This window comes from Micropterus salmoides, unplaced genomic scaffold (assembly GCF_014851395.1).
Source record: "Micropterus salmoides isolate LMB-PRFRI ecotype aquatic unplaced genomic scaffold, ASM1485139v1 Ms_hic_scaffold_14, whole genome shotgun sequence".
Lineage (NCBI taxonomy): Eukaryota > Metazoa > Chordata > Actinopteri > Centrarchiformes > Centrarchidae > Micropterus > Micropterus salmoides.
In genome coordinates this window covers 9,440,260-9,466,921 of record NW_024040485.1, presented here as the reverse complement: position 1 = coordinate 9,466,921, position 26,662 = coordinate 9,440,260, and the positions used below count along the sequence as shown (strand labels likewise).

General features: G+C 41.6%; 1 protein-coding gene across 13 annotated transcripts in view; it reads left to right on the top strand.

Annotated features, from left to right (window-relative positions):
* Positions 1-26,662, top strand: part of LOC119901824 (receptor-type tyrosine-protein phosphatase mu-like) — a 154,778-nt gene that overhangs the window by 108,746 nt on the left and 19,370 nt on the right. For 5 of the 13 annotated variants that reach the window (XM_038717517.1, XM_038717518.1, XM_038717524.1 and 2 more), the window contains 9 exons: positions 3,617-3,894; positions 6,406-6,486; positions 7,194-7,220; positions 9,003-9,014; positions 10,188-10,381; positions 11,957-11,965; positions 14,566-14,653; positions 17,101-17,177; positions 21,400-21,436. In XM_038717517.1, the coding sequence (XP_038573445.1) occupies positions 3,617-3,894; positions 6,406-6,486; positions 7,194-7,220; positions 9,003-9,014; positions 10,188-10,381; positions 11,957-11,965; positions 14,566-14,653; positions 17,101-17,177; positions 21,400-21,436 (803 nt within the window). The remainder of the gene's footprint in view (positions 1-3,616; positions 3,895-6,405; positions 6,487-7,193; positions 7,221-9,002; positions 9,015-10,187; positions 10,382-11,956; positions 11,966-14,565; positions 14,654-17,100; positions 17,178-21,399; positions 21,437-26,662) is intronic. The other 8 variants (XM_038717528.1, XM_038717519.1, XM_038717527.1 and 5 more) reach the window with 5 other exon arrangements.

Sequence of the window (26,662 nt, the reverse complement as noted above, 5' to 3'; positions counted from 1 at the left end):
GACTACTCAAAGCGCTTTTACACTACATCTGCATTCACCAGTCACACACATTCATACACTGAGCCTAAGTGCTCAAACAGAAACTAACATTCACACTCACTCATACACTGGCGGAATAGCCGCCAGGGGCAATTCGGGGTTCAGTATCTTGCCCAAGGACACTTCGACACGCAACCAGGTTTGAACTGCCGACCTTCCGATTAACAGCCAACCCGCTCTACCTCCTGAGCCACAGCTGCCCAATACCACTGCAATAGAGGAAAATTTACTTTTGGTAGAAGCATACATGTTTATTCTTGTGACAATAAGATGCAGTTGGATTTAAACCATAGTAAAGTATATTTAGTTACCAGTAAATAAAATAGTAGACTTTATTAACCTAGCCATAGTGTAGGAACAAGGTGACCAGAGAACAAAAACAGATTCATATAAGTTCTTCTGTCAAAATAAGAATGTTAGAGGCATAACACCCAACACTATTTGTTGGGTTGACAATACATGTATTATATGAAGTAAATGTAATGTTCCATTTTCATGGTCATCCTGCACTGTACAAGGCTCCACATGCTGCTGCTGTTGCTTTAGTACGTCTTTCTTGAAGGACACTCTCCATTTTATTTAATTTTTTTGCTTAAAAGAACAGTTTTGTAGGTCGATGAAGCAATCAAGTTAGCAGAACATCACTGAATAGAGTCTGCATTCAGTCCGCTGTTTCTCCTACTAAAGTAAATAAACAGCCAGAAGAATGGATATATGATGGATGGACAGACAACATCACTGAAGAATGTGTTAAAGATGGAGAGAAGTTTCAAATGAGACGGTGCAAACAACCACTGAAATGCCCCCACTAGGTTAATCAAAGACGCCTCTGTTGCCCCTCCCAGCTGCGTGTCAGTCATCTAACATGCGCGCACACACATCCATGCATCGCGGATGTGTGTAGATCGTCTAATGAAGCCTTCTTTGTCCCAGTGTCACAAGGTTTAGGCTGCTCCAGTGCTGAAATGAGGCCCACCATGCTGAGCTTGAGGTTTTGAAGCCCTTGTTTTAGAAGTTGCAGCAGCGTCACCTCCCACAGAACAGACATTCTGGCAAACACGCAGGCATACAATCCGTGCAGCTTTCTTTTTGTTGTAGCTGAACTCATGGAGTTAGGAGCTCTGCTCACTAAGATCCTAGACATGCCAGGGCTGTCATATACTGAACTGCAGGCAATCTCTCTAATGAGAGTTGCCTAATATAGTTACCTCCAGTGTTTGCTCAGCCTTTATTTCTACAAACACCTCTGCCATCTGTGTGTGTCATCCCCATTCATATGCACATTCAATACTGCTCAAAGAAATGTGTGATTTTATTGTCAAACATGCAGGCAAAAAATCATTCTGATACATTTTGGGGGGGGAATCTTTTCACATGGAGCTTTACGCTAACTATCAGGGGATATGATAAATGATTACATTCATCACAATGCACAAACACTCTACTGTACACTTCCTTGTACTATCTCTGTCAGCACATCAGACCCTGTGATATAGTCATCTATCATAAAATTTTCCCTTCCTACAAATGAGGAGAAAATAGCATGCCAATTAATCTTCATCTAACACCCATGGTGCCTAGCAAACACCCCAGTATGGCTAGTGCTTTCCTCATTTTGGCACTGGTGTCCGCACTGCCTCGTTTATCTCCATCTCTCGTGCTACAGCTGTTACACAGGCCAGGAAAGTGGGAATCTAAGTCTTTAGCAGAAGCAGGAATAAGAACAGTGATACAGTATTAAAACCTGGATTATAGTGGTTCTTAATAGTCTTCTCCATGAGTGCACACAGTGCCGAATCAGTCTTAATATTGCCTGGGGCACATACAGCCCCCCCTCCCCATTCACGCTCTTTGCTATTACAATATGACGCTATAACAGAAAAAAAAGAGACAAGATTGCCATTTTGTTCCCGGCTCTAATTGCAGATTAAAGACAAAAAGTGGGTCCGGCAGATGAAAATGTCACTACTTTGTCACTTTGCTTCTGAAGAACAGATCCACTATTAGCCTCACGTCGCGGCCTTCAGAGCAAATGACTGTTTGAAGGCAGCAGGGGCCTGTTGCCATATGGCACGAGACAGCGACAAAATTGAATAAACAGAGGAGATTTGCGAAAACAAAGCAGCAGGAGTGCATCATTAGACAGCAGTTGTCCGTGAGCGAGACTGCAATTCAAATAGGCAGAGGGGTCACACAGAGAGTAACAAAGTGCGAGGATCAGTATGAGGGCTGCCATAGTTAATTCTTACACTGCTCGCTCCCCTCCAGCTATAGAGCAGTGGCAGACATCAGATATGCCACAGATATGCTACAGTATGACCCCGCTCAAGCTGTTTTCTTATGCATGTGGCTCCTATCTGGGCTGTCAGAGTCAGCTTCAGAACAGCCATTGTAGGACATTTTAGTAGGGTCAGGTGTTATAATAATAAAGAGAAACTGGTTTGGACTCGAAACTCAAACTTTCCAAACCATCATTGCAGCTAATGCTTTCATCAGTGATTTGTGAACTTTTTAAGTTGATAAAATCAGGTGGAAATAATTCAAACAAATTCAAGACTGTCATAGAAATGTCTGACATAGAGCATAGAGAACATAGACATGTTTAATCACATGTATTACAGTTTCTAAATAACAAGAAAAGTCAGAAAAAATAAATACATTTAAAAAATGTACTAATGTACTAAAGAAGAAGTAAAGTTTAAAAAATGGTTGGTCTCTCCAGTCGCTCATTTCAGCTGTTTGAGGGGCAATTCCTAAACTAAAAAGTTACAGTCTGACACAAAAGTCAAATGTTTTCATACACTTAATAAACAGTTCGTGATGCTTATCGCCCGAATGCTGCTGCTGCAACAGAAGCTTGTGACCCTCGGATTTGCGTTTTGACCAGGGGCGAGCAGCAAGCCCTGGTCACAAGACCTTAACGTCTCACCTGGTGTAAAATGGGTTAATAATTCATTAATATATCCATTGGCCATATTGTGGACAGCTTTATCGGATTTCTCTATCAGTCAGGAAGGTGAAGCCAAGACAGGGGAGCGCTGCAGCTGCTTTTACATAAGAAGAATCAGTCTGGAATATGCGTGTGCATACATGTGGATTTGTGCGTGTGTGCGTGTGTGTGTGTGTGTGTGTGTGTGTGTGTGTGTGTGTGTTCCTCTGCGTGTTTACTCTGTACACAATGCTTTAATGGTGTTTGATCAGGAGTAGATTGCTTGTAGGCTCCAGCACATCAGCTCAAAGTAGGTCAATAAAAGCAGGTTGACTGTTTCAGTTCACCGTTCACAACTCTAATTCTTCCTCCCTCAAATACTATAGCTAATTTTAAATCATCAAGGCTACTGATGTATTTGGGTTAGGGTGTCACACCTTTCCACATTCTCAAGGATTTATATTTCGCTGCTTGAAAAAGTATCTGGAACCTAATATCAACCTAATGTGACCAGAGCGCGGGGCACGTTAGCTCAGCCATCTCATTACATCTATGAGTCATGGCTACCAGAATGATATCAGATCAATTCAGGAACAGTCATTCTTGTTTTTGTCTGATTGTTTGTTTTTATTCCTTCCTCTTACACAGGAAATTGGCCAAGAAGCGTAAGGAGACGCTGAACAGCACCCGCCAGGAGATGACAGTGATGGTCAACTCCATGGACAAGAGCTACACAGAGCAGGGCACCAACTGTGACGAGGCGCTGTCCTTCATGGACACACACAGCCACACGCTGAACACCCGCAGCGAGTGCGCGCTCACGCTCAACGGCCGCAGCGAGTGCGCCCTCACTCTCAACGGCCGCAGCGAGTGCGCCCTCACGCTCAACGGCCGCAGCGAGTGCGCCCTCACTCTCAACGGCCGAGGTAAGACCTTCCTGCATCAGCCTACCTGCCTTTTACAGTCACACACACACCAAGCATGGTGGAAGCAATTTATTTTGTTTGGTCAGGTGAGAAAGAAATCAGACTTGACTGCACAGGAAATATTCACACTGGGAAAACCTAAAAATGTGAGTCTTGGTCCTCTTCCAAGTAAATTTGAGGATTTAGGAAAACAGTTAAAAAAACAACCCAAACCTCAAACTTGGTATTAAATTCTCATTTGCAGTGTAAAAATATCTGTTAGTTGAATCCCATTTGTTTTGACTCCCCCTACAAGAATATCTCAAAATTTTCGGAAATACAGGAATAAAAACTCAGTGTGAGACCAAATGACTTTTCATGATCATTAGCATGACAAAGGTGGGTTTTATTGCCTTTTGTGTCATTTACCACTACCCGTTGCATAAATTAGTGTTAAAATTTTATTTTTCATGAAGATCTGTCTTAATCTCTCTTTTCTTTGGTCTGGTTTTGCCTTCCTCTGACTGAGGCTTTGTGCAATCTGTGCAAATGATTTGACAGTAATTTTGTAGCTTTTGAAAAATTACCCGTTGCTACCAGTGCTGGTGGTAGTCAGTAGGGAACCGGCTTGTGCAAAACAGTTCAACAGAATTTACTTTCATTTGACGATAAAGACTTTGATATGATTTTCAGAAAGATTGTTTAATTTTTTTTCTTCAACAAGAGATTTGTTCTCTTCACTAGCCCTCAAGCGTTTGTTCTACCCTTCTTACACATTTCCCTTTTCAAATTTCTTTAGTTTCTCAAATTCATTTTTGTTAAGTTAACTAAAAGTAAATTTAAATCAGCAATATTAATAATTTACTGTTAGGATTCTGTTGCCCATACCTGCACTATACTATAGTTGTATAGCTATAAATACCCTGAAGGGACTCTTGTCTTTTAATCAATAATCAAGGCTGACACGCCTGTTTAGAACTCAGAACTGTTCAGTTTCCAATTCAAAGAGGAAACACACAACACATACTGGATGGGTTCTGGTGTGATAACCTAGTAATTTTCCTTGTCCCAGGTTAAACTTAATACTTTGTTGATGGACAGCTCAGCTAAGTCTGCACCCAGGGCTTGACCTGGTATAATCCCAGTCAAAACCATCAGATTAAAACTCCACAGCAGCTTCTGTCTCTGCACCCCTGCAGGGAATGAGCCCCAAAGATGCTCTGACCTTGATTAACTGTCTGTTAGTGTGGATGTTCAAACCTGGCCCTGTGTCTGCTAGCGCAAATTATATAAATGCATTACATTTTACTCTGCTTATCAGTGTAATGCCTTCAATACTGTACCTAAGCCCTCTCATGCTCTCCTTGACCTTATATGACTGTCTCCGGTCAAAACATCATGGTTGACAGATCATTGTCTTGAACTCCATTAGCATGCAGTTGGCTCTGTTGATGTTGCATGAGGAGACCTTATTCTGTTAAGAGGGACGGGGGGTTGACATCTACTGTATTGCTCTACTCTGGTACATCAATAGTAGTAATGGAAAGTCAGTTAGCGTATTTACTATTTAGTTTTGATATGCTACTTTACACTTACTGTATACAGCTATATTTGCTAGTCTATATCACCACATTTCTTTCAGCTAGTTACTACTTACTTTTACTGCATATTAAGATTGTACATACAAATCAGTTGAATATCTTGTATGTAATATGTTGTATCCTTATCAATTAAAAGAGCCAGCTGTATATAAAGTAGTTATAATTAGATAATAATAATAATAATAGTAATAATATTTTTTTTAAAAACACAATGCAACCCTGGGGACCATTCCGCTGCCTGATGAATACTTGTGTACTTCTGAATATTTTCTGGTTGATCAATCAGTTAATTGACAGAATGTAACTATTTAGATAATTGATTAATTGTTTGTCATTAAAAGCTAAAAGGTTAAAAATCACTGTTTCCAGATCTTAATATTGGCTGGTTTTCTTCATTTTATGTGATATTAAATCAAATATCTTTGGGTTATGGACTGTTTATAGGCATATATAGATGTTCAAGTACAAAAACCCAAATATTAGCTGGAATAAAATCACTGCATGTAAACAGACTTTTTTTCTTACATAAAAAAACAATGCTGTTCTATAATGTTTTGACCTGAACTTTAATTGGGCCCTTTTGTCATTTTGTATGTATTGTGGGTTCCGTGCAACTTATATCTGAGTTTATGCTGAAAAAAGGATACCATAAATGTTCAATTTTATATATCTGGGATTTCTGTTGCCACCACCATACAGTGAAGGTAAATTTAATTTTGTTTGTGCACTAAAAAATGTTTACTGTTGGTTAAGTGAGAAAACGTGGGTGACTTGACAGTAATTGTAATTGTGTCATTTTGACAGTAATGGTATATTTGTACATTGTGTTATTGCTATTTTTACTTCTGTACAAGTTCTGAATACTACCTCCACCACTAAGCGATGCTAGACCATTGACTGCCTTGTGTTGTGTTCATTCTTCCGTCTCTAGCTGGATCATCGCCCTCTTCCTTCACACTGCCAAAAGCCAACACTCTCAGTACTTCCATCCCCACCAACTCCTACTACCCAGGTAAGCATACACTGTATTTCCTCACACTAATCCCATATGTCAACACAGAAGTGCCCACTATATAAGCCGTGATGTTGAGTGAAACCAGAAGGTGTAATATTCAGTCATCAATAAACCTGCAGATGTGTCAGGATAAATTAATAAGACACAATGTTTTCAAACAAGTATTAATTAGTTTTATGTTCTTGGTAAAACCTATTTTTATGTAAATTACAGACTAACACTGTAATGTGTGATAGGAATTTAGCTCAAGTTAATGTGTGCTTTAAAAATTAAAACGATTTTAGGAACGATTTCACAAATGAGAAGGTAGATAAATTGACTTTAGATGGGTTTACACTCTGCTACATCTCTGGTTATAACAGAAATAGTTTTATATCACTTTGCCAAGATGGAATTTAGCTGTTCAATTATGACTTCAATTTCTCCAAATAATATGCATAATATTATGTCTTATGTAATCAGATTACAGCTCACTGATTAGATGAAGTAAAGGGCAGCTAGATTTATAATCAACTGAACTTAGTGTATAATTAGCTTTTCTGGAAAATATGATAAGTTTCTTGTTATGCTGCTTGGCAAGAAACCAAAAAACTGTCTATTAATTTTGTGGTTGTTGTTTTTTGTGGACTTATCTTGGCTTCTTTTATTTATTGCGACTCTCTTTCCTCTTCCAACTTCTGCACTTGTTATGGGGGTATGAGCAGATCCCTTTGTGCCAACCGCAATCTTAGGTGAGACACATTTTTCTTTTCCCATTGCTGTTGATTATTCTTACTTCTACGTTGAACAAAATGACAGTGCATTACAATTATAAGATGGTTGTTTGAAGACTTAACTGTGAGGACAAAAAAAGCACAGATTTTTTTTCTCTCCCATTTTTGGTTTGGTTGGCTCTTTTACTAAAGATGGCTTCATCACCTTCATACCTGCCTGCTGCTTCTCCCCCTCCCTCCTCCTCCTCTCCCGCCCTCTTCCGCCTCTTTCCCCCTCTCCCTCCCCGTCAGATGAGGGACTCTCCTGGGCTGAGGCTGGCTTCACTTCATCCCATCCGCATTGCGTGTCGTGCGTGTGATGTCACATACATGTTTGACCTCTCATATGCATGGACAGACATGTGGACTGGATGTGGGGGAGTGTCTAAGGGGGGCAATGGGGGGGGGGCAGTTTGCCCCAACGCCAAGGCTACAGTGTGCTGAAGCCATAGCAGCTGCACTGAGACACAAACAGAAATTATACAGTGTGAGAGGGACACAGAAAAACTCTCTCTTAGCCCCACTCACCAAAAATTTCGAACACGGGATGCGTTTGGTCTGAGCATCTAAAGTCTTGCGTTAGTTGTGCTGCCCTCCCCTCCCTCCCCTTCTCTCCTCAATACGCATTGAACTCCCTGCCCTCCCTCCAAAACAACAGCCTTTTCTATTATTCTTTTTAATGTTGCTCCGCCTGCCTTTGGCTAACAGCTAGTGACCTACTTGTTATTGTTTTGGCTTTGCCAGTGTTTATTCATCCTGTTCAGTGATAAAATGGAATTATAAAGAAAGCAATTTGTTCTTCTTTTAATTATTACTGGCCTGTTGAACATGCAGAGCCAAAAGTGCTGCATCTTAAACAAGCAGGCACTTTTTTATACCAGCATTGCACATAATGTAGATACTAAGTGGGATACTAGGACTGTAATAATTTAATTCTCATGGCCATTAAGAAAGATGCAATAAGCAACTCTACTCCAGAAGACAGGAGCACCATAACTGTATTTACAAGTATACAACTTACACTTTGGGCTTTTTTTCCCCTTCACATTAGTGCAACTTTAAGCAGTCTTTCATCATCACCGTTGTGACAGCTGCTTATGTTAGTTCCACATTTAATGAAGCGTGAAACAATTAACATGAAATTACAGCAGCCAGAAAAGGTTACATGCTTTCAGTCGTGACACATTCAGTCACAGCATTGTCTCATCAGTTGAGGTTAATGATCAAAACTGATTAGATCATAAAGGATTGGTAATGTTTTTGATTTCATTGCACACTCCTATTTTAAAATTAAAAAAAACAAAAAAAAGGTATAAATACAGGTGTCACCACTAGCACATGCAAATATAATTGTAGCAATTAGAGAAAGAAATTCAAAATGTCAGAATACTCAAAAAGTAATTGGCATCATTAAAATACGCAAGTCACAGATCTGAAACAATTACAGCTTGTTCCAAAGACGACCAGTATTTCACCATTATTTTCTCCCTTGAAATTCATGACTCCTTTGTTTTGTTCTTTTACTTTTGTCTTGCACTGTTGAAATTGCCCCATCCATCCACTCAACATCCCCCCCTTGACTAGGCTTTCTAGCTAGGCAGTTTGGACTGACAAGGCATGTGATCTTGCCCTATAGCGTAGCTCTAAAACACTACTGTAACAGGTTCTCATGCTGTATTGTTGCTTATCCCCTCTCTCCTCTCTCTTCTCCTCTCTTTCTCTTTACATACATAACCTCTTATGTATCTGCTATCTAAAAAGTGCCCATTAATGGTAAGTTTTCCCAAGTGGGCCCTGGGTTGGGGGAAGGAGGTGGTGTTTACTCAGAAAGCAAGCCAGCAGTGAGAGGCTGCTTCTGGCATGGACATTACGACATTTATTGCATGACCAGTGGACATGTTAGCATCTCACCACCCTCCGTACCGTGCCACCAAGCCACCATTAGCCTAGCATGGTCCAAGTACATACAGTGCCCCATTGGCAGCATCACCCCATGCATTCTCCTCCCATCTCCGCTTCCCTCCTGTTTTCAAAAAAAATCTTTTAGGTTTGATTTTTTTTTTCTTCATTTTTTCGGGGGGAAGAACAAGTGGTAGGGGTTGAATCCACGCTGTGTCTGTGTGATGCTTCTGATGGTGCTTGCTGCAACATGCTCACTGTGGCCCACTGCACCCCCCCACATCCTCCTCCTTCATGTTTCTGGACACCCTCCATCGTCCGCTGGCTCCCCACAGCATCTGTGCCTCATGTCTGCCACTGACTGGATTACAGTATGAAAGAGCTGGAATGGACTCTATATGAACAGCAGCCCAAACCAGCATACTGGACTGCCAGTAAAAAAAAAAAAGTAAACTTGTTGTTTTACAGCATCTTCATGTGGATTTTTATGATCTCTCTATACTGTTTCCACTGACTCTTTTTATTCTGACAGTAGCCATATTAAATGCTAACAGTGTAAGCACTAAACTTAAAGGGCCTTGTATTTTAATGGCTATAGGCTGTCTTACAGTACGGTAGGCCTGTGATATAAAATATTTTCCAGCCACACACTGAGACAGATGGACCTGAACCTTCCCACCACATGACTCATCCTATTACTCAATGATGTTGTGTTGTTGTGACCATCCATAACAGATTACTAGTTGAGAGTTGTTTGTCAATCTGGAGAGTGGTGACATAATGCTTAACGGTAAATGAGATAATGTGCCATCTGTTAATGGGAACACTTGTTAAGTGAGATATGTACTGGTGTGAGTGACAACACCTAGGCAACTTAACTCAACTTTATATGTCAATAAACTCATATAATACCACAACTCTGTTTACTGCTTCAAGCATTATGTCCCCCCTATCTATCTTAACAATATACTGATAAATCATGCAATGCTAGCACCTTCGTCTCCGTCCTGACCTGCTCTGTCCTGTCCCTGTTTTTGTGTCCCACAGATGAGAGCCAGAACATGGGCAGCGACACTAGCAGCCTGGTGCAGTCGCACACTCACTCCCTGAGGAAGCGGGAGCCGGTTGATGTGCCTTATCAGACGGGCCAGCTGCATCCGGCGATCCGCGTGGCGGACCTCCTCCAGCACATCACACAGATGAAGTGTGCCGAGGGCTACGGCTTCAAGGAGGAGTATGAGGTAGGACGCAAACCCAGCTGTCATCCCCCACTGTAAAGGTTGCAAACACAGATAAAGCCTGGTGAGAGACTTGTAACATCTCCACGGAGATCCTTGAGCGGAAATGTTTATCAGTCTAATACAAGGCTTCATCTGTGTCCTGGTGTACAGCCCCATGTCTCTTTCTCTGTTTTTCACTGCACAGCAGAACTGGTTGTTTCTCCCCAGATGCACTTTTATGATAAATTGTTAATGTACCCTGTCTCAGCGTGTTTACGGTGTGATTTGTTTTGTTGTTCATCTGTTCATTGTTGTTTGCACCGATGTGTGTTTGTGTCAAAAGCTGCTGACCCACTCTCAGTCCTCCTTGCTTGGACACTCTGCTGTAGACCAAGTTGAAATGCACCCCCCACCCACACACACACACATACACACACACACAGACACACACAAAGGTGAGGAACAGCTAGCTGCTGTGAGTTAGCCATGTCCTCTCCTTTATCTGAATCTGAATCAGGTCCGATTAGGCTCCCGCGATGGCAGCGTGCTGCTCTCTTAAGACTGTTGTCACACAACAGCATTTGTAATCTGACACCATGCCTCTCGCTGACACCAAAACAAAAGATTTTGCCCCAGAAGAGCATCACTCCCATTTCCTCTCATTAGTGCAGGAGTCTGGCAGGGCTTGGCAGCACTCCAGCCTCCTCGGCGTCCCTCAGCACCACACCAGCCAGCCTCATCTCACCCCTATGCCATGTTGTGACAGACTGGCTTCAAGCTATGCTTTTTAAATCCTTTTTGAATATCTAATTTGTATCACTTCAGTTTTTCTATCTGACATGCTGGGCCTTTTCACAGATAGTATTACCACTTTTATTTATTCTAACATCTCCTGTCTTTCTTTACCACCTTTTCCTATCCTAACGTTTCCCTTTTTTAATCTGCATCACATCTTTTTCTTCACCCTTTGAACGTGTTTCCTGTACCTCGTATGTCCTCTCTCTTGCTTAATCTCTTTTCTGTAATTTACTTATCTACACCTCCCCCGTTCTTTACTTGCTTTCCTCTCCCTCCCTTCATCTCCTGCTAAGTTCTTCTATGTGTGGGCCAGATCTGTCAGTAATTAACTCCACACTTCCCCCTCATGACTGTAAAATTAAATAATGCAGTCTCCCATTGCTACCTGCAGCATCAGTTCATTGAGGGGCTGGTGTGCTTTGGACTGCCCTCTGGGCCTAATCCGTTATGGATAAAGGTGTTTTGGGTTCACGTGGCAAGCAACCCCACTAGGAACGATTGGCCCCTGTCCCCTCACCTTGCTGTCACCTAGCTGTCCGCAGACTATTGCAAAAAAGTGGGATGCTTAAAGTGTGTAATGGAGCTCATTCTCACTTGGCTAGAGCGATTCATTTGTATGTTGTGTTCCGCTGCTGTCTTCACTATAATGATCTGTTTTAAGGTTAATGCCCTTTTTAACCGTTTTTTTTTGATGATGAGATTGGAGCTTAGTGCACCTCTAAACTTGTTGACTTACACTGTACTATATCTCTCTCCGACCCATGCTTCTTGTTATTCTGTACGTTAACTTTGGATCAGATAAACGAGGTAAGCCAATACTTTTGGTTATTTGTCAATTTTTTAGACTGAAAGATTGATGGTGCTTGTTGGCTTTTTGGCCCTGTGGGATTCCAAACATCTCACATATATGATCTACTCTGAAAAGGGCATTTACCAACAGAAGATGTGCCAAAGCATTTGACTGTCCAGAGATGATGAAATGTGTGAAACAGTGACTTTTTGAATCTTTTGTCTTGTCATTTCTTTATCATGTAAATTGCAAATGTCACTGTGAAATGTTTTTTTCCATAATCAGAAACTGAGATCCAGAAATGCTCCACAACTTAATTCTGATGTTTCTTTAAAAAGCTTTTCAAAGCTATACCTAGTTCCTGACCAGAATAACTAAAATTATTTTTTTTAAAAAATTTAATTTGGAAGATAACAGTAACTCAAACCAGCAAATTCTGATGTTATACCAGCAGATTAAAAAAATTGTGGGTCAACAAATGAATTTCTTCATAGCCAAACCAACCAACTACCAAACAATTTGGAATACTTAAGAGATGATCTGGAAAGCACCATCAAAAAGGACACCGCACAAACTCATGTTTTTGTATACTTTGTAAAAGCTTTATAAAGTCATGTTTGATAGAAAGTATAACAGAATATTTGCATGTCCAAATTCTTCTGCACGTTGACGTACACTCTGAGTGAGCAAACAGAAAGCAGAAAACAAGTTCCAACTGCTTTATTAACATTATGTTGTCATTGCATTTCATTTGTTTTCAGCTTGTTTTTTGTGAAGGGAAATGTGTTGCGTCTAGCATACTGTGAGAATCCGGCTATTCTAAAAGCTCCAACCGCCAATGAACACTAGTCAATGTGAATGAGTCTCCTTTTCTCACACAGCAAATTATTTATTAATTAGGAAGCAAATCACTAAACAATTCTGCTTCTTTGTGTTCTTTTTTACTTTGCCATGGTGTGTGCTGTATGTCAAGTGCTCTGTTGTCGCTTTATGTAGGTTTTCCCATAGTGATTGGATGCAGAGAAAGTACTATGCTTTTCACTTACAGTAAGTGTTTACAGACAAAGACAAGACAAATGGCATAGGAGACAAACTGTGCTGGGACTGGAGTACAGCAGGAAGCCTGTAATTAAAAAACATACTAAGTTGGATCTGGGCCAATGGGAATAATTCTAAGATGGTGATAAACTACCTGCAGATGCTCTAAAGTTAAGTACAACACCGACCTTTGCTACAAAATAGTTTTTATAGGTGGAGCCATCCATTGTTTTTCAATCACTGTCACTGGTGAATTTTATGTAGCCAATTATCCCCACGATGGATACATAGCCTTTTAAATTGAAAGCCTTCAGATGATCGCTACCTCTTGGGACACTAACTGCTTTATCACCATCATTTGTTTTTCTGAATTCAGGATCTAAACAGCCTGAGGAATGAGACTATAGCATTTGAGACAGGCAGGGTCACTCAGTTTAAGAGAGAACTATTATAAAGTTGCCAGGTAACGCCTTTCGGCTTCAAGATGATTTGTGTTCAGATGCTTGATATTAGACCTGTATCCTTCAGAGTGACAGAGGGAATGACATTGGCCCGTGCATTTACTCAAGACATACTGCCACAGGAGGAGAGGCCTGTGTAATCCATCTCTGAGACATGCTTCCATCCTCACTGGAAGGATGGGACATATTTTTAGCATATTAAAGCTGTTTCTCAGTGAAATCACTAATCCTTAGGACTTAATACAGGAATATGTCCTTCTGGCGTGTCTGTAAGACCTTTATTTGTTAGACAAACGGCCTGCTGCCTGCCCACAGCACTGAGATGAATGAAACCATCAAGTCCTAGAGCACTGATGATTGAAGACAATGCGTCCTGCTCTCTCAGACTGGCTAACCACACAGAAAGCAACTCTCCAAACAATCTGTTTAACCTTCGATAAAAGCTCTCGAGTCTTTACTTGCAGATGGCCTGCATTCTAATGTATTAGCTGACTTTTCAAATGTGCATTAGCTGACTATCAAAAAGCCAGAACAATAACGTGTTTTTGTCCGGGCTAGTCTGCTTGGAGCCAACCCCACCCGCCCGTGCAGAACAGCGGTGGACTGGCAGTGGAGATGTATTTTCATAATTTGGCTTAATTGTGCCTGGTGTGCCATCAGAATGGAAATCTCCCCAGCGAGCGATGATAAATATTTCATGAGGGTAATCTGAGTGGAGCAGTTTTGATCTGCAGACGATGAGCTGGCTTTATTTTTCCCCGCAATGAGCTGATTGAGTCCTTCAGATGAGGCAGACAGACAGCCGCTGTGGTGGCTCCGCCTGGCAGAGCGGCGCAGGGGGAGAGGTTTGAGCATGACACCCGCCGCCTCTGCCCTAATGGCACTTGCTGTTTGACACAGCTCCCCAGGATCCACCATCCTCTCTGTGTTTCATGTCTAATAATGATGTGAATATATCTCTCTGTGTCTTCCGTTCAATTGCCAATGTTCCCATCCTTTTTTTGTAGAGCTGAAAGTGGAAGACTGTGTTCTTTAGCCTGGTTATCATTTAGAGTGCTCACACATGACACCATATTTCATCTCCCCCTGTCTCTGTTCTCTGTTTTCTCTCTTTTCAGAGCTTTTTTGAGGGACAGTCTGCTCCATGGGACTCTGCCAAGAAGGATGAGAATCGCATGAAGAACCGATATGGGAATATTATTGCATGTGTGTACAAAGCACCTCCGAGTTTTTGTGTGCCATTCCCATTCTTCAGGCTGATTTATTGGCCAGGCTTGTGACTCTGGATAACTATAAGCTGCTCAAACAGAGTTTTATTATCAGCCAACGAGAGCAGCTTTGACCTTTCCAATCTACTTTTATATTCATCTTCCTGCAGTGTCTTTTCAGTTATGAGAAATAAGTCGTGCAGCATATGGAAAATAACATGTATCCTCAGCATTGTTTATAAAAATGTTGAATTTGATTTCACAGTTAATTCACATTACCTTTCCAAACTTGAGCTGAGCTGTTATGATAGACTTTAAAAAACCATGAGGTCACCCATTGGTTTGTGGACTACCATTTTTAAGCCTTGAGTTTGGCATTTTGGGCATCACCATTCTATACATCACGTACATGTTGTTTTTTGGGAAACTGAGATGACCAGATTTGGACAGGGTGAAGCTAGCTAGCTGGGTTAGTAAGGTGCAGTGCTGGGGAACTTACTCAGAAATTTAAAGAAGATTCTAGTTACTTATTACTCCTTAAAAAAGTAATAATATTATTTTACTTATTAGTGGGTATAGTTAGTTAGTAGTAACTAGTTATGTTAATCGTTACTATTATTTTCACTACTGCACATTATTGTATGTATTCACTGTTTTTACAAAACATAAAACATAGCTTAAAGGTACTCTCTCACGACGAGTGCAAGCATCACTGGCAGTAGCGGCCAGAGTTTCTTTCTATAAGTTTCACATTGCTGTGCTGCTTTAGCAGATGTATCAATAAATTACATGTAGAATTATTTGCGCTTCAAAACTTTCTGCTTGTCGCACAAAGTTTACAACGGACGACAATGTTCTTTTTAACTTTGACTGTGACTCAATAATAGCAATACTTACACCTGTCAAAAGAACACCTCTCTCCCTTGTTCTCAATTCTTAACAACATAATAAAGTTCTGGCTTTACTTGAACTGCCGCTGACCTGCCGCACAGTCGCACATCACGTCTAGGGTGGTGTGTTCCAGTACGCGGCGTTACTGGAACACACCACCCTGTTTTAGCAACTGTGATATTATTACTGTATTGGAAAAAGTAATCCCTTACACTACTCATTACTGGCATAAGTAATAATATTACAGTAACGCATTACTGCCCAACACTGGTATGGTGATATTAATTGGAATGCTAATTTTGATCAGGCAAAAAACAAAACGTACGTACCAGAAAAAAATGAAAAGCCAACTCCTTGGAGTCTAGTCATTTTGTACAACCGAATGCTGAACAAGATCATTTTTACGTGACCAAAATGTTACAGTTAACTTTCATGAACTGAAAACACACTGTGAAAGAGTCAGCGTTCTTAGACAAAAACACTGACAGCACTCAAAAACTAGTTCACTGCTAGTTAAATGTGCACAGTGTAGTGGATACAATTTGCTTCTATCCTGATAGACAGGTCACCGTGGTTGCGACTTGTCAATCACAAGGTAGACAAGCCCTACGGCATACCCTGTTTTCTCATTTATTTTCCTTTAAATGGGACCATAATTTAAAACATGAACATCTTGCTGGATTGAAGCCAACTTGAAACTAGGCACTGAGACCAAAAACTCATTAGGACTCATTACTGAGGATAAATCAAGTGAGAAGTAGGGTCATTTTGTCATAGACTCCAACGCAATTTGACTTCTTTCTTTAACCAGTGGAGCCACTCCCTGGTGGCCAGTACAAACAATGCAAGTTTAAGGCACTTTGTCATTGGCGTCACTTTCAGACCTGGAGGTTGTTCATGCTGATTTCATCCCCCTCTTCAGTCACTGCTGCTGAGGAAAAACCTTTGTCAACTTTAGGGACTGTTTTAAAATTACTTTACCTTTGTTTTTTTATTTGAACATAATCTAGGGTCAAGGCTGCATAGTTTTCATTTCACATATCTCACCATAAATGTATGTCCTTATTCAAAGTAATTGTCATCATCCTCATCATCTTCAATCGCTTAACTGGGGTCAAGTTCCAGCAGGGGACGTCCAACTTCCCTTTCCCAAGCAAAGTAATTGTACTTTGGTTTAAGCTCACTGCACCCCACCTTATTTACCATTAACTGAGGTTTTCCATCGAGCAAGTTTCCTGTACCTAATTTCGTTCGAGTTCGTATCATGAAGGTTTTAAACTTACAGCAGCGCATTGTGTTTGTTATACAGGCTCAGTCACATAAGAGTAGCTACTCATTAGGCATGTTGCATTTACAACTTTGTTTTAATATGTTCCAAAGTATGATGCCGGTCTGGCCCTTCTACCTCTCCTCCATCATCACTTTCTCTGTTTTATAATCTCTCTCTCTGTTTCTTTGTTTTACTGTCTGTCTCTCTGTCCCTCTCCCCCTTTTCTTTTCCTGATGCCCTCGTTAATATGATTAATTCAATGCCGGTTTCTTCCTCTCTTCCAGATGATCACTCCCGTGTCAGGCTGCAGGCCCTGGAGGGGGAACAGAGCTCCGATTACATTAATGCAAATTACGTTGATGTAAGTACACACACCAGCCAGCGCCACCAACGCAAAGGTCACTGCGCTTCCTCTTGGGGAGAGCGAGGGCGCTGGTGCTGCCATCGCAGGGGGCCTGAGGGACTAAGCAGCGCCTACTGCCTGCCCGTCACATGCACACACACATACAGACAGAAAAAGTCACACACACACATGGTGCCTTTATATTCAACTTTAAAAGGCTGCTGTATCACTCTATTCATTGGATATATTAAGAGGAGTGAAGATCAGAGGCTGACAGTGCTGGGAGAGAGAAAAGGCAAACTAGCACACAAGGGAAGCTGAGGTTATAGTTTTGGACTTTGCTTTGAACAACAGCATGAATACATTGTGAAAACCAAACATGAGAAGAAAAAGGGGAGTTCCATGGATTATTAATTAGCCAAGTTAAAAAGATGGATAAAACTGAAAAACGAATACAAGATAGTACAATACAGTGCCTTGAACATCACAAATAGAAATGTAGCAGAAACATAGAAATCCTAAAATGGCAATACTGCTGTCACAGAAATAATTCATGTGAACATTTTTTGCTACCACTGTGGTCAAGATTTGGTTACGTTGAGACAACTATTTGGTGAAGTTTAGGTGGTCATGGTTAAAAGAAACCAACGTTGACTGGTATTCTCCAATGTCAAAGTCACATCCACATAGATCTCATCCCTAAGATGTTTTACAACACAATGACAACACAAGTCACACAACTGCTGCCTTTGCTTCCGCAAGAGGACACTCGTCATTTGCACAATCTTGTCATTGTCATGTTTGGCCATTTTAAGCAACTGAACAGGCAACTGATGTTGTCATTTACAGACTTGAGAAATTGCAGAGCTGTTTTTCAGCCTTGTTCTGCTTCACATCCAAATAAAGCAGCTACCTTCTCCTCTATTGTGAGACACTGAAGACGCCTCACAGACAGACCAGAGAATCAAACTAGACACAGCAGCTATCTAGAGATGGTTTTATTATACTTCTTACTATAGGAGACTACTTGCAGCACAGCACTTACATGCACTGGAGTGACTTAGGATACCTTTACAGTAAGTAAAAGTTGTTCAAAAGTGGCGTGAGACATGCCTCCCGTCGAAAACAGATCTAACCCACTTAGCTCGCACACTATAGAACCTCTTGATCTGACCTGATTTGCTGTTGATAGCAGTTTTAGTAGCAGGATGTGACCAATCACAGCAGCTCATTGGCCTCTCTGAGCAGATTCTTCCGCTCCATGTGTAATGGTCTGGTGATGTACCTGACTTCCTAAGTGGTTTTCTGCTCAGGAGAGAACTCTCACTCCGTCTCCCATCTTCTCTTTCCCCCGCCCCTCTAATGTGGTAATTTGTAATCTCCTGTTACGCATTCAAACATAAATTCATAATGCAAGGTGTGCCGCGGCAAATGCAGGGGGCTTAAATTATTTACCTTTCCCACTATTCAGTTTATGGTCCATTATGCTGCGAAAAGGGCCGCTGCGGAGAAGACTCTCACAATAGAGGGGGCCCCATTATAAGATAAGAATATACGCATATTAAGAGGGTCCTGATTGAAAAGGATTTTCACTGCTCTGCCAGCTACATTGAGAAAGTACTTAGTAGAAATGCAGGCAGATGGGTAATGATGTTTTTGCTCTTCAGAAAGCTTTTTAACCCATCTAGAAGCGTGTCCTGCCCAATAAACTCTTATGTGTAGAACATTTCCCACAGTGTTTGTTATTGTACTCTATAATACTGCCGATTATTTCGAGTCACGTACGAATAAGCAGAGCCAGTCGGGTATCTTTCCTTTCTCCGCAGCTGATTGAGTATTTTCATAAGCATTTAGGAGGCAAGGAAACATAGTGTAATAGCCTGTTGTCTGCAGAGTTGTGTTTGTGTGCACATGGGGCACAAAGAGGTTTGCTGGGGTTGTGTCCTATACTGAAGTAATGCAGTGATGAGCTACAGAATTGACCATGTGCAGAAAAATCAAGTCACGCAATACCTATTCCTTTCGATATGAAAAGAAAAACCATAATCTAGTATTTTAGTAGCCTGGAACTAACAACACATTGGATGCAGGACACAAACCTTGGTCTTGCGCTTTGTATGTCCAACCATCCACCCTGACCTCCTCTCCATGGCAACGTTAATCCTAATCAAAATTACTGGTGGACCCTTACTGACCCACTGTTTGTGGTAGTTTATCCCACCCCGTGGTATTCATTTTGACACAGAACCCTCTACAACAGTTGTCCCCCTTACCTTTTTGGCTTGTGACCCTCTTCAAACAAATCAATTTCTACCTGCAACCCATCGTTGCAGATCATGGCTGTGAGGGGTGTTTTCTTTATGGATTGCTTCATTTGAGGCCTGAAAAGGTAAAAGCAACCTGAAGAGAAATGAGAGAAAAGTAGAAATAATGAACAGAATTTTGTGGAAGTGAAATAAATATAGTGTTTCTTTCATATACCTTCCATCATCTTGTGAGGTTGGGGACCACTGCTTCACAAGATGGGTAGACAAGACAGCTAACAATGCAGAACTCACCTCCAGGCCGTAATAGTTTTAATTTATATGGTGCATTAGTTGTGCATAATCACAAACATTTGTAATAAATGACAAATTACCACAAAAAAAACTGACACAATAACATTGGGGCTTTCGGGACCCCATAGGGTCTGGGGCCTGTAAGTAATCCAGCCATACTCTATTCTATGACTTTTGCATAGCATAAGGATGTTCACTTGGATCATAAAAGAACCATTGCCAGTGAACATATAGTGTCAACATTTACTCTCTGTTACTCTCAAGTGTGTTTGTAAAGGCAAATACGTTGTCTAAAAATGTATTTTGTAGGTGATAGGGTCAGTACCCCAGATTTGCAAAAGTGGGTTATCTAATGATATTCAGACTGAAAATACAAATTCATGCCTACAGGCAAAAACATTTCATGCTGCATATTTTAGACATTTTACACCCCAAAGTTACTGGAAATAATTCATGTAAATGACCAGTGTGATAAGCAATGCAGCAAAATACAAAGAGCAGGACACATATTTATTCTCCTTTAGTAATTTACACATCCCTGGAAACAAAGCCTGTTCAATTAATAATTTCAACATGGAACATCAGCTTTTATCTCTTTGTGTTGATCGTGAAGAAACAGTCTTATGTTCCTAATGTAACATGCATCTAAAAAGCCGCAAGTCCATTTATAGTAAGCTCTACTCACCTGACAGTCACTGTCAAGGCCCTCCTTTCTTCCTGTCTCCCCCTCTCTAATCCGACGGCGTACTAGGCCTCCACTTTACTTGACAGAACTTACATGAAAGCACAAACAAATCTCCTCCTTAGTCCAGAGATAAAGAAGTCATTAAAAATGGAGGACAGCTGAATAGCTGAAAGAGCCCTGTGGATGAGAGAGAGAGTGAGGAAAATATCCTTTGTGTCTTCCTCCCTTCATTGGAGGAGCGTTAATCACAGTCCAAGTTAAATTGAATATGAGGGAGATAAGCAGAGCAGCAGGGGTGGGTGGAGGGGGGGGGAGACAATCAAGAGGAGGCAGGGCCTGGGAAGAGCCTTTAAGTCCTAATGTTTTGTTTCCTGCCTCATATCTCTGGAGAGAAGACAAGGAATTGGACAAATAAAACTTGAAGGGATTAGAGTAATCCATGAGACTAGGGGCCTATTGTGGAGATCAGTGCCGTTAGTTGTATCTTGGGGATTATCAACACTTTGGCTGCTTACTCCAGAGGTGTGCTGCATATAGAGTGTGTGATGGAGAGTGTTTTATGCATCTTGTATCCAGCAGCATCCATCACTAGCTTTCAGCCGTGCATTTTCCTCCCTTAGTCAGATATTGAAACAAAGAACTGAATGGGTGTACAGTGGCAAACAGCTGGCAGCCTGACTTTGAGTAGTATTTCTGAAGAGTGGCACACACATTTCTCAAACAGCTCCAGTTAAGACAGTGCAGTACATTTTTGCTGCCCAAACAGCTTAACTAGGATTCCATACAGGTTAAATCTGTTCAGTTCAGTTATGGAGGTAAAGTGCATTGTTTGTAACGTAGAAATAAACTGAGTTTGCCTGCAAGGGTCAACCTGCATTCTGTCTAAATATCAAAGACGTTGTGTGTTTTCTGGGAGCATTTTCCTCACCACAGCTGGTCTTTTATGAGTAGAAGGAAAGTGAAGGAACTCATCTTCTTTTCTCCCACTTTTTTTCAGGGCTACCATAGGCCAAATCACTACATCGCCACTCAAGGTAAGAATAAATACTTTCTAAAAATTGTGAGGTACTCTCGTTTGGAATGTGTCGGCGGGGAGAATTTTAAGGCTGTCTGTTTGTTTGGAGGGATGGATGTGTGCAGGTGTTTGTGAACATCCCCATCGTTGTTTACATGCACTCTTGCAAACTACTCTCCGATGCTCAGTCAGGCTTGTGTTCGGGGAAGCTGGTACTGCTCAGTGCGCACACACGAGCGCTCACGTGCACGCTCTCTCGCACACACGAGCGCTCACGTGCACGCTCTCTCGCACACACGAGCGGACCTCTGAGCGAGCAGAGCAGCACGTTTATTCTCTGTGTTTCTTTCCTCTTCCCTTCCATCGGTGGTGTGGGAGTGATTAATCAGGCAGTCTGGGAGAAAGCTGAATAAATAAATGGATTAGCTGACATGTACAGGCACATTTTGTCACTGTGTTAATCTGGCCGGCAGAATCACAGGGCGAGGAGCACTTACCGTGACCCCAGAGGTTAAGTCTGATTGATGGTTAATTGTTATGAATTTTTTGTGTCGAGAGCCTCACTCCCACACAACAGGGCTGCATGCTTGGGGATTTTGCGTAGCACTTTAGAGAAAAAAAAAATCATTGGAGGGGAAAAAAAGGGAAGAGGCGTTTTTGCGAAGAGGCCTTAATGGATTCACAATCTGCTTTGGCGGAGCTGGGAGTTGCATAATTACCTGTTTATTAGTGCATTGCTTCTCTTCCTCAGTGTCTCAATTAAAACAACCCTCTGTTTGCTCTTACTTTAGAAGGAGACGGCATACCAATCATGCTGCGACCACTCAGCTTATCTGTCCGCCTGTACTGTGTCCACAGCGCCTGTGCTGAACACCGAGTCGGACGCTCAAAACTAAGCTGCCTGTCAAGTGCCGACTCTCTCCTGTGGGGCTTCAGTTCACAAAAACAAGACACATTAACGGGGCGCATTGACGTGGATTATTATGACTTCTATAATTGTCATATAGTCATTAAAGGCTTTCCATATTTCATTTAGAAATATGCATATGGAGATCAGCAGTCAAAGAAATACTGCAAACAGAGGCCCCCTCTAAGATGAAAAGCTCGAGAAGCCAAACGTGTTTCCATTCAAGTTAATTAGCCCCTGTTTTCTCATTGAGCTTGCATAATAAGTGCTCATTTTCCATCGACTGTATCGCAAGCACGATAAGGCTTTTCACAGTGTAGCGCTATCCAGTACGAAAAAGAGGAGGGGTGTGTGTGGGGGGGGGGGGGGGAAACATCTGTATTCTCTGGGAAAGCAGGCCCTTTTATAATTCATCATCAGCTCCGGCAGACTGACAGGAAGGAAGGCTCAGTCTGCTGACACTGAGGCGAAGAGCAGCCCGAGATGATAGGAAAGCCAGACACAGACCTGTCTCTCTCAGTCAGACAAACTGCATACTGTAGCACCTGAAAAGAGCACCTGGGCATTGACACAGTTGAGGAAGTAGTCTTCTCTCCCCCAGTAAAGTTTCTCAGTGAGTGACACTTCCACTCAAGTCCACTGGGACCAGCGGTAGCTCAGAAAATGATGATACCCGCAGTAGTGCTGGATAAGCTAAAAAATCTTTGTCATAAATTGGTTGTTGCGGGGGTGGTTGAGGGTGTGCTTAATATGGCAGACGTGTGAGACAACGTTGTCCCCGTTCTCTTACGCTATAAACTACAATGACACTCATTAGTTTGGGGTTTATTGATGAGTCCCTTTGCTCTGTCAAGGTGACAACGGCAGGTAGAACAGCTGTCACTCCATAAAAGCCTCATCACCCATACTCCGCTTCTCATTATGTAGGTCATTCTCTCATCCGGGGCTCTTTTTTTGCTGCAGCAATACAACAACTGATGCTCAGTAATTCACCAACGCCAACTGCAGCTCACCTACTTAGCAGAGTGAACACATGCATACAGCTCAGCCCTCCCAGTTTGCCGCCTTGCCTCTGTCCATTTTAATGTCCCACGGATCGTTTAAATACCGATCAGACATGAGCTCCTTCCTGGTGGAGACTGTGAATTACACTTAAGCCCGGGTACAAACAGCTGTGATAAGTCCTTGCATCCTCCTGGTGATGTGGAAAATATTCATGATGCAGGAAAGGGTTCAATTTCATCAAGGTTTCCCCTCCGGCCTCCTCTGCTCTTCCCTCCTTCACAAGCACCAAATGTCACCAGCAGCGCAAAGGTTTTATTATTTACAGGTTAACATCTCAACGCCCAACGGGGTATGAGCGGTGGGAGATAGAAAGAGAGAGAGAGCAAATCAATGATAAGTGAGTGTACATTATTGCAAAGTCTGCTGCATGTAATATTAATGGGCAAGAGGGGAACGTCGCCTGCGTGTTTGTCGGTGAGTGTGTATGCGCGCACGTCGCTCAGGAGTTTTGCGGCATACCTGGCTGGGGGGATTTCTACAGCTGTCACACTCCTTGCATCTGAAGAGGAACAGGCCTAGTCCCAAAACACAGCATCTGCTGCAGCAGCATTAGCTCACTGACAGCTGGAAGTGAAGCTTCTACTGGTGCTCTTCTTCTGAGAAGTGCCTCCCCCAAACTTCTCCAACTAGGCTCCACGCAAATCTTACTAGTAACACCGCTCTCACCTTGTAGTTCCTCAAGTGAGCTCTCAAATCAACATGACTTGTTAATTTGAGGCGTGAAAATTTGTATGTGTTCATTTGTGTTTTGAGTCCTCTTTTGGTAAGTACGACTTAAGTCTAGAGTTTTAATTTGTGAAAAAATCCAGAAATGTGTTGGTGGTTTATTTTGATTATTTAAAAAGCTGCTAAACGTTTAATTAGAAAATAGCATTTGCATGGTTCAATCTGTAGTTTAAAGGAACTGTTTCGACATGCTTACTCGCACTGTCAAGTCTGTACACTAACTGTGGAGCTACAACCGGCAGGTGATTAGTGTGATGGAAGCAGGGAGAAACAGCTAGCTCTAAAGTTTGAAAATCCACACACCAAAGCTCAGTAATTAACATGTTTCATTGTGTTGTTTAATCTATACACAAACAGAAATGGAAAAGCTAATTGCTGCAGATGGCGTATGTCCAGTTACAGCACATAGCTCCATGTAAAACATTGTTTGTCATTGTCCTGCAGAACAATCCATTTGAGTGTTGATTCATCTGGGACCCCAGTCATCAGGATGATGTTTTTTGTCAGTGCTTACCAAAACGGTTACAGCTGTAAATTAGTTTTTAGTGTAACAATGTTTAATCTAATCTAAGTTGTTACTGTATTGTTTTGAATTCACCGACAACTTTTATACTACTTAGATCTGGTATTTCTTGGATTTTCTCCTTACTTATGGCATTGTTTTTTATTTAGATGTAAACATCACAAAAAAACTCATTTGCTACTCATTGACTACACTGATCAGTGTGAACTTGCAGCAGGAGCCACAACAACTTTTGGATTCCCAAAAAATTTACAAATCAAGCTATTTTTCAGTGAAGATTGGTAGAAACACAAAACAATGAGCCTGTGAAATTTCCAACTTCCTTCTGACTGTCACCAAAATGTCAGCTAAACTCTTGAAAGTCTCCACCACTTCCACATGAAAGCTGTCAAATTGTGTTTGAGATCTGTGTGTTCTTCTACACCTATTCATCAAGAGCCATGCTCACTTCCTTCTGACTGCCATCAAGCGCTGCCCAGCATCTCCTCCTCACCTATTCTCCATCTCTTCATGCATATGGAAATGTAAATTGGCTGGCTGAAGCTTGGCAGGAGCCTCCCATTGGATGATTTACCATATAATGCCAAGTGTTATTGTGTTACTGAAGTCCTACACACCAGCTGTCCTCCTTCTCAGTCTCCCTCTCCCAAACTTCTCAGGAGTGTGTATCCTCCCTCGGGGACAAGTGTAGGAGGGAGAAGAGTGGGTGGTTCAATCAAGTTGGGTAATTATTGGAAACAGTGGAAGTGACTGGACTTGGAGATTCTGGTCCTACAGTTAAAACTGAGACAAACCTCATGCAAAGCAGAGGAAATGTGGGAATGCAAATGGAAGATATTTTGTTCCAAATTTCTAGATATCGAATTGGGATGGAAGGAAGTCAGCAGAAGTCAATTTTTCAAATATACAACCATTATACTCAATACAAAATGTTCTTGTTTTCCAAAGAGAGACACATGAACCGGCTGGCAGCAGAAACATGATTGTGGAGCTGATGCCTAATTTTGAATCGTTTCTCTTTTTCTAGTAAGAAGTCTCCTAAATTTTCATTGTGGAGTATGTGAAAGATTTAAGTGTTTTAAACGATGTCAAATGAGGCTGTACTTGAGTACAGTTAGAGGATAGACAGTCGAGAACTGTTTAGGCACCACTGAAAGCAAATGAAACAAGGCTTGATCAATCAAGTGATTAAAATGGTGATGACACTTTGCTGATGCCCTGAGGGAAATTAGGTTGTTGCAGGAGACAGAAGCCAATAAGAAACACAAACATAACAACAATAGAAAAGGATGCTGGAGCTGCTGCAACTGGTGTCTAGTACCTTCTCCAATACGTTACAGAACATTTACATACAGTTTATATGCATTTTTGACTTTATTTAATATTTTAATTTGACAGATGTACAGACGGGAGGGGTCGAACCAGCATTTTGCAGTTTTATGATATGTGTTTTAACCACGTAGCTACCAGATGCCACAGAAAAAATTAATTTTATGAAGTGCAGCACCAAATGTGTTTCTTCAACCAAGCAAGCAGTGTAGTTCAGTCAGGCACACGTCAAGGTGTTGATCATTGATTATGCTCTTTGAGGGAGCTCTCAGGGAATCTAAGCAACAATGAGGATCTTGTAGGAGAGCCCCTCAGTGTACCTAAATGAATCTTAGTTAAATCAACAATACTAAAATAAAGCACATAAGGAGAGGATGGGGTGGGGAGGGGGAGCCGCGGCAGCAAACTATGTTAAGGCATAATCATATTAGCAGAGTAATAATGAGTAATGTCAGTTTAATGTTTGCACTGTGCGCCCACATGAATATGATTGCACGTCATTAGCCACGCAGCTGAATGAGCCAGTGGTTGTGAAGCATGTATGAAACAGCTGATGCCAATCAGATAACCCTAATGTTTCCTTGAGCAGGACACTGAACACCAAATTGTTCCTACCAATGGCCAGGCCAGTGCGGTGGCTGCTGCCGCCATCAGTGTTTGAATAAGTGAAGCCACTGTGGCATGCTTTTTCCTGC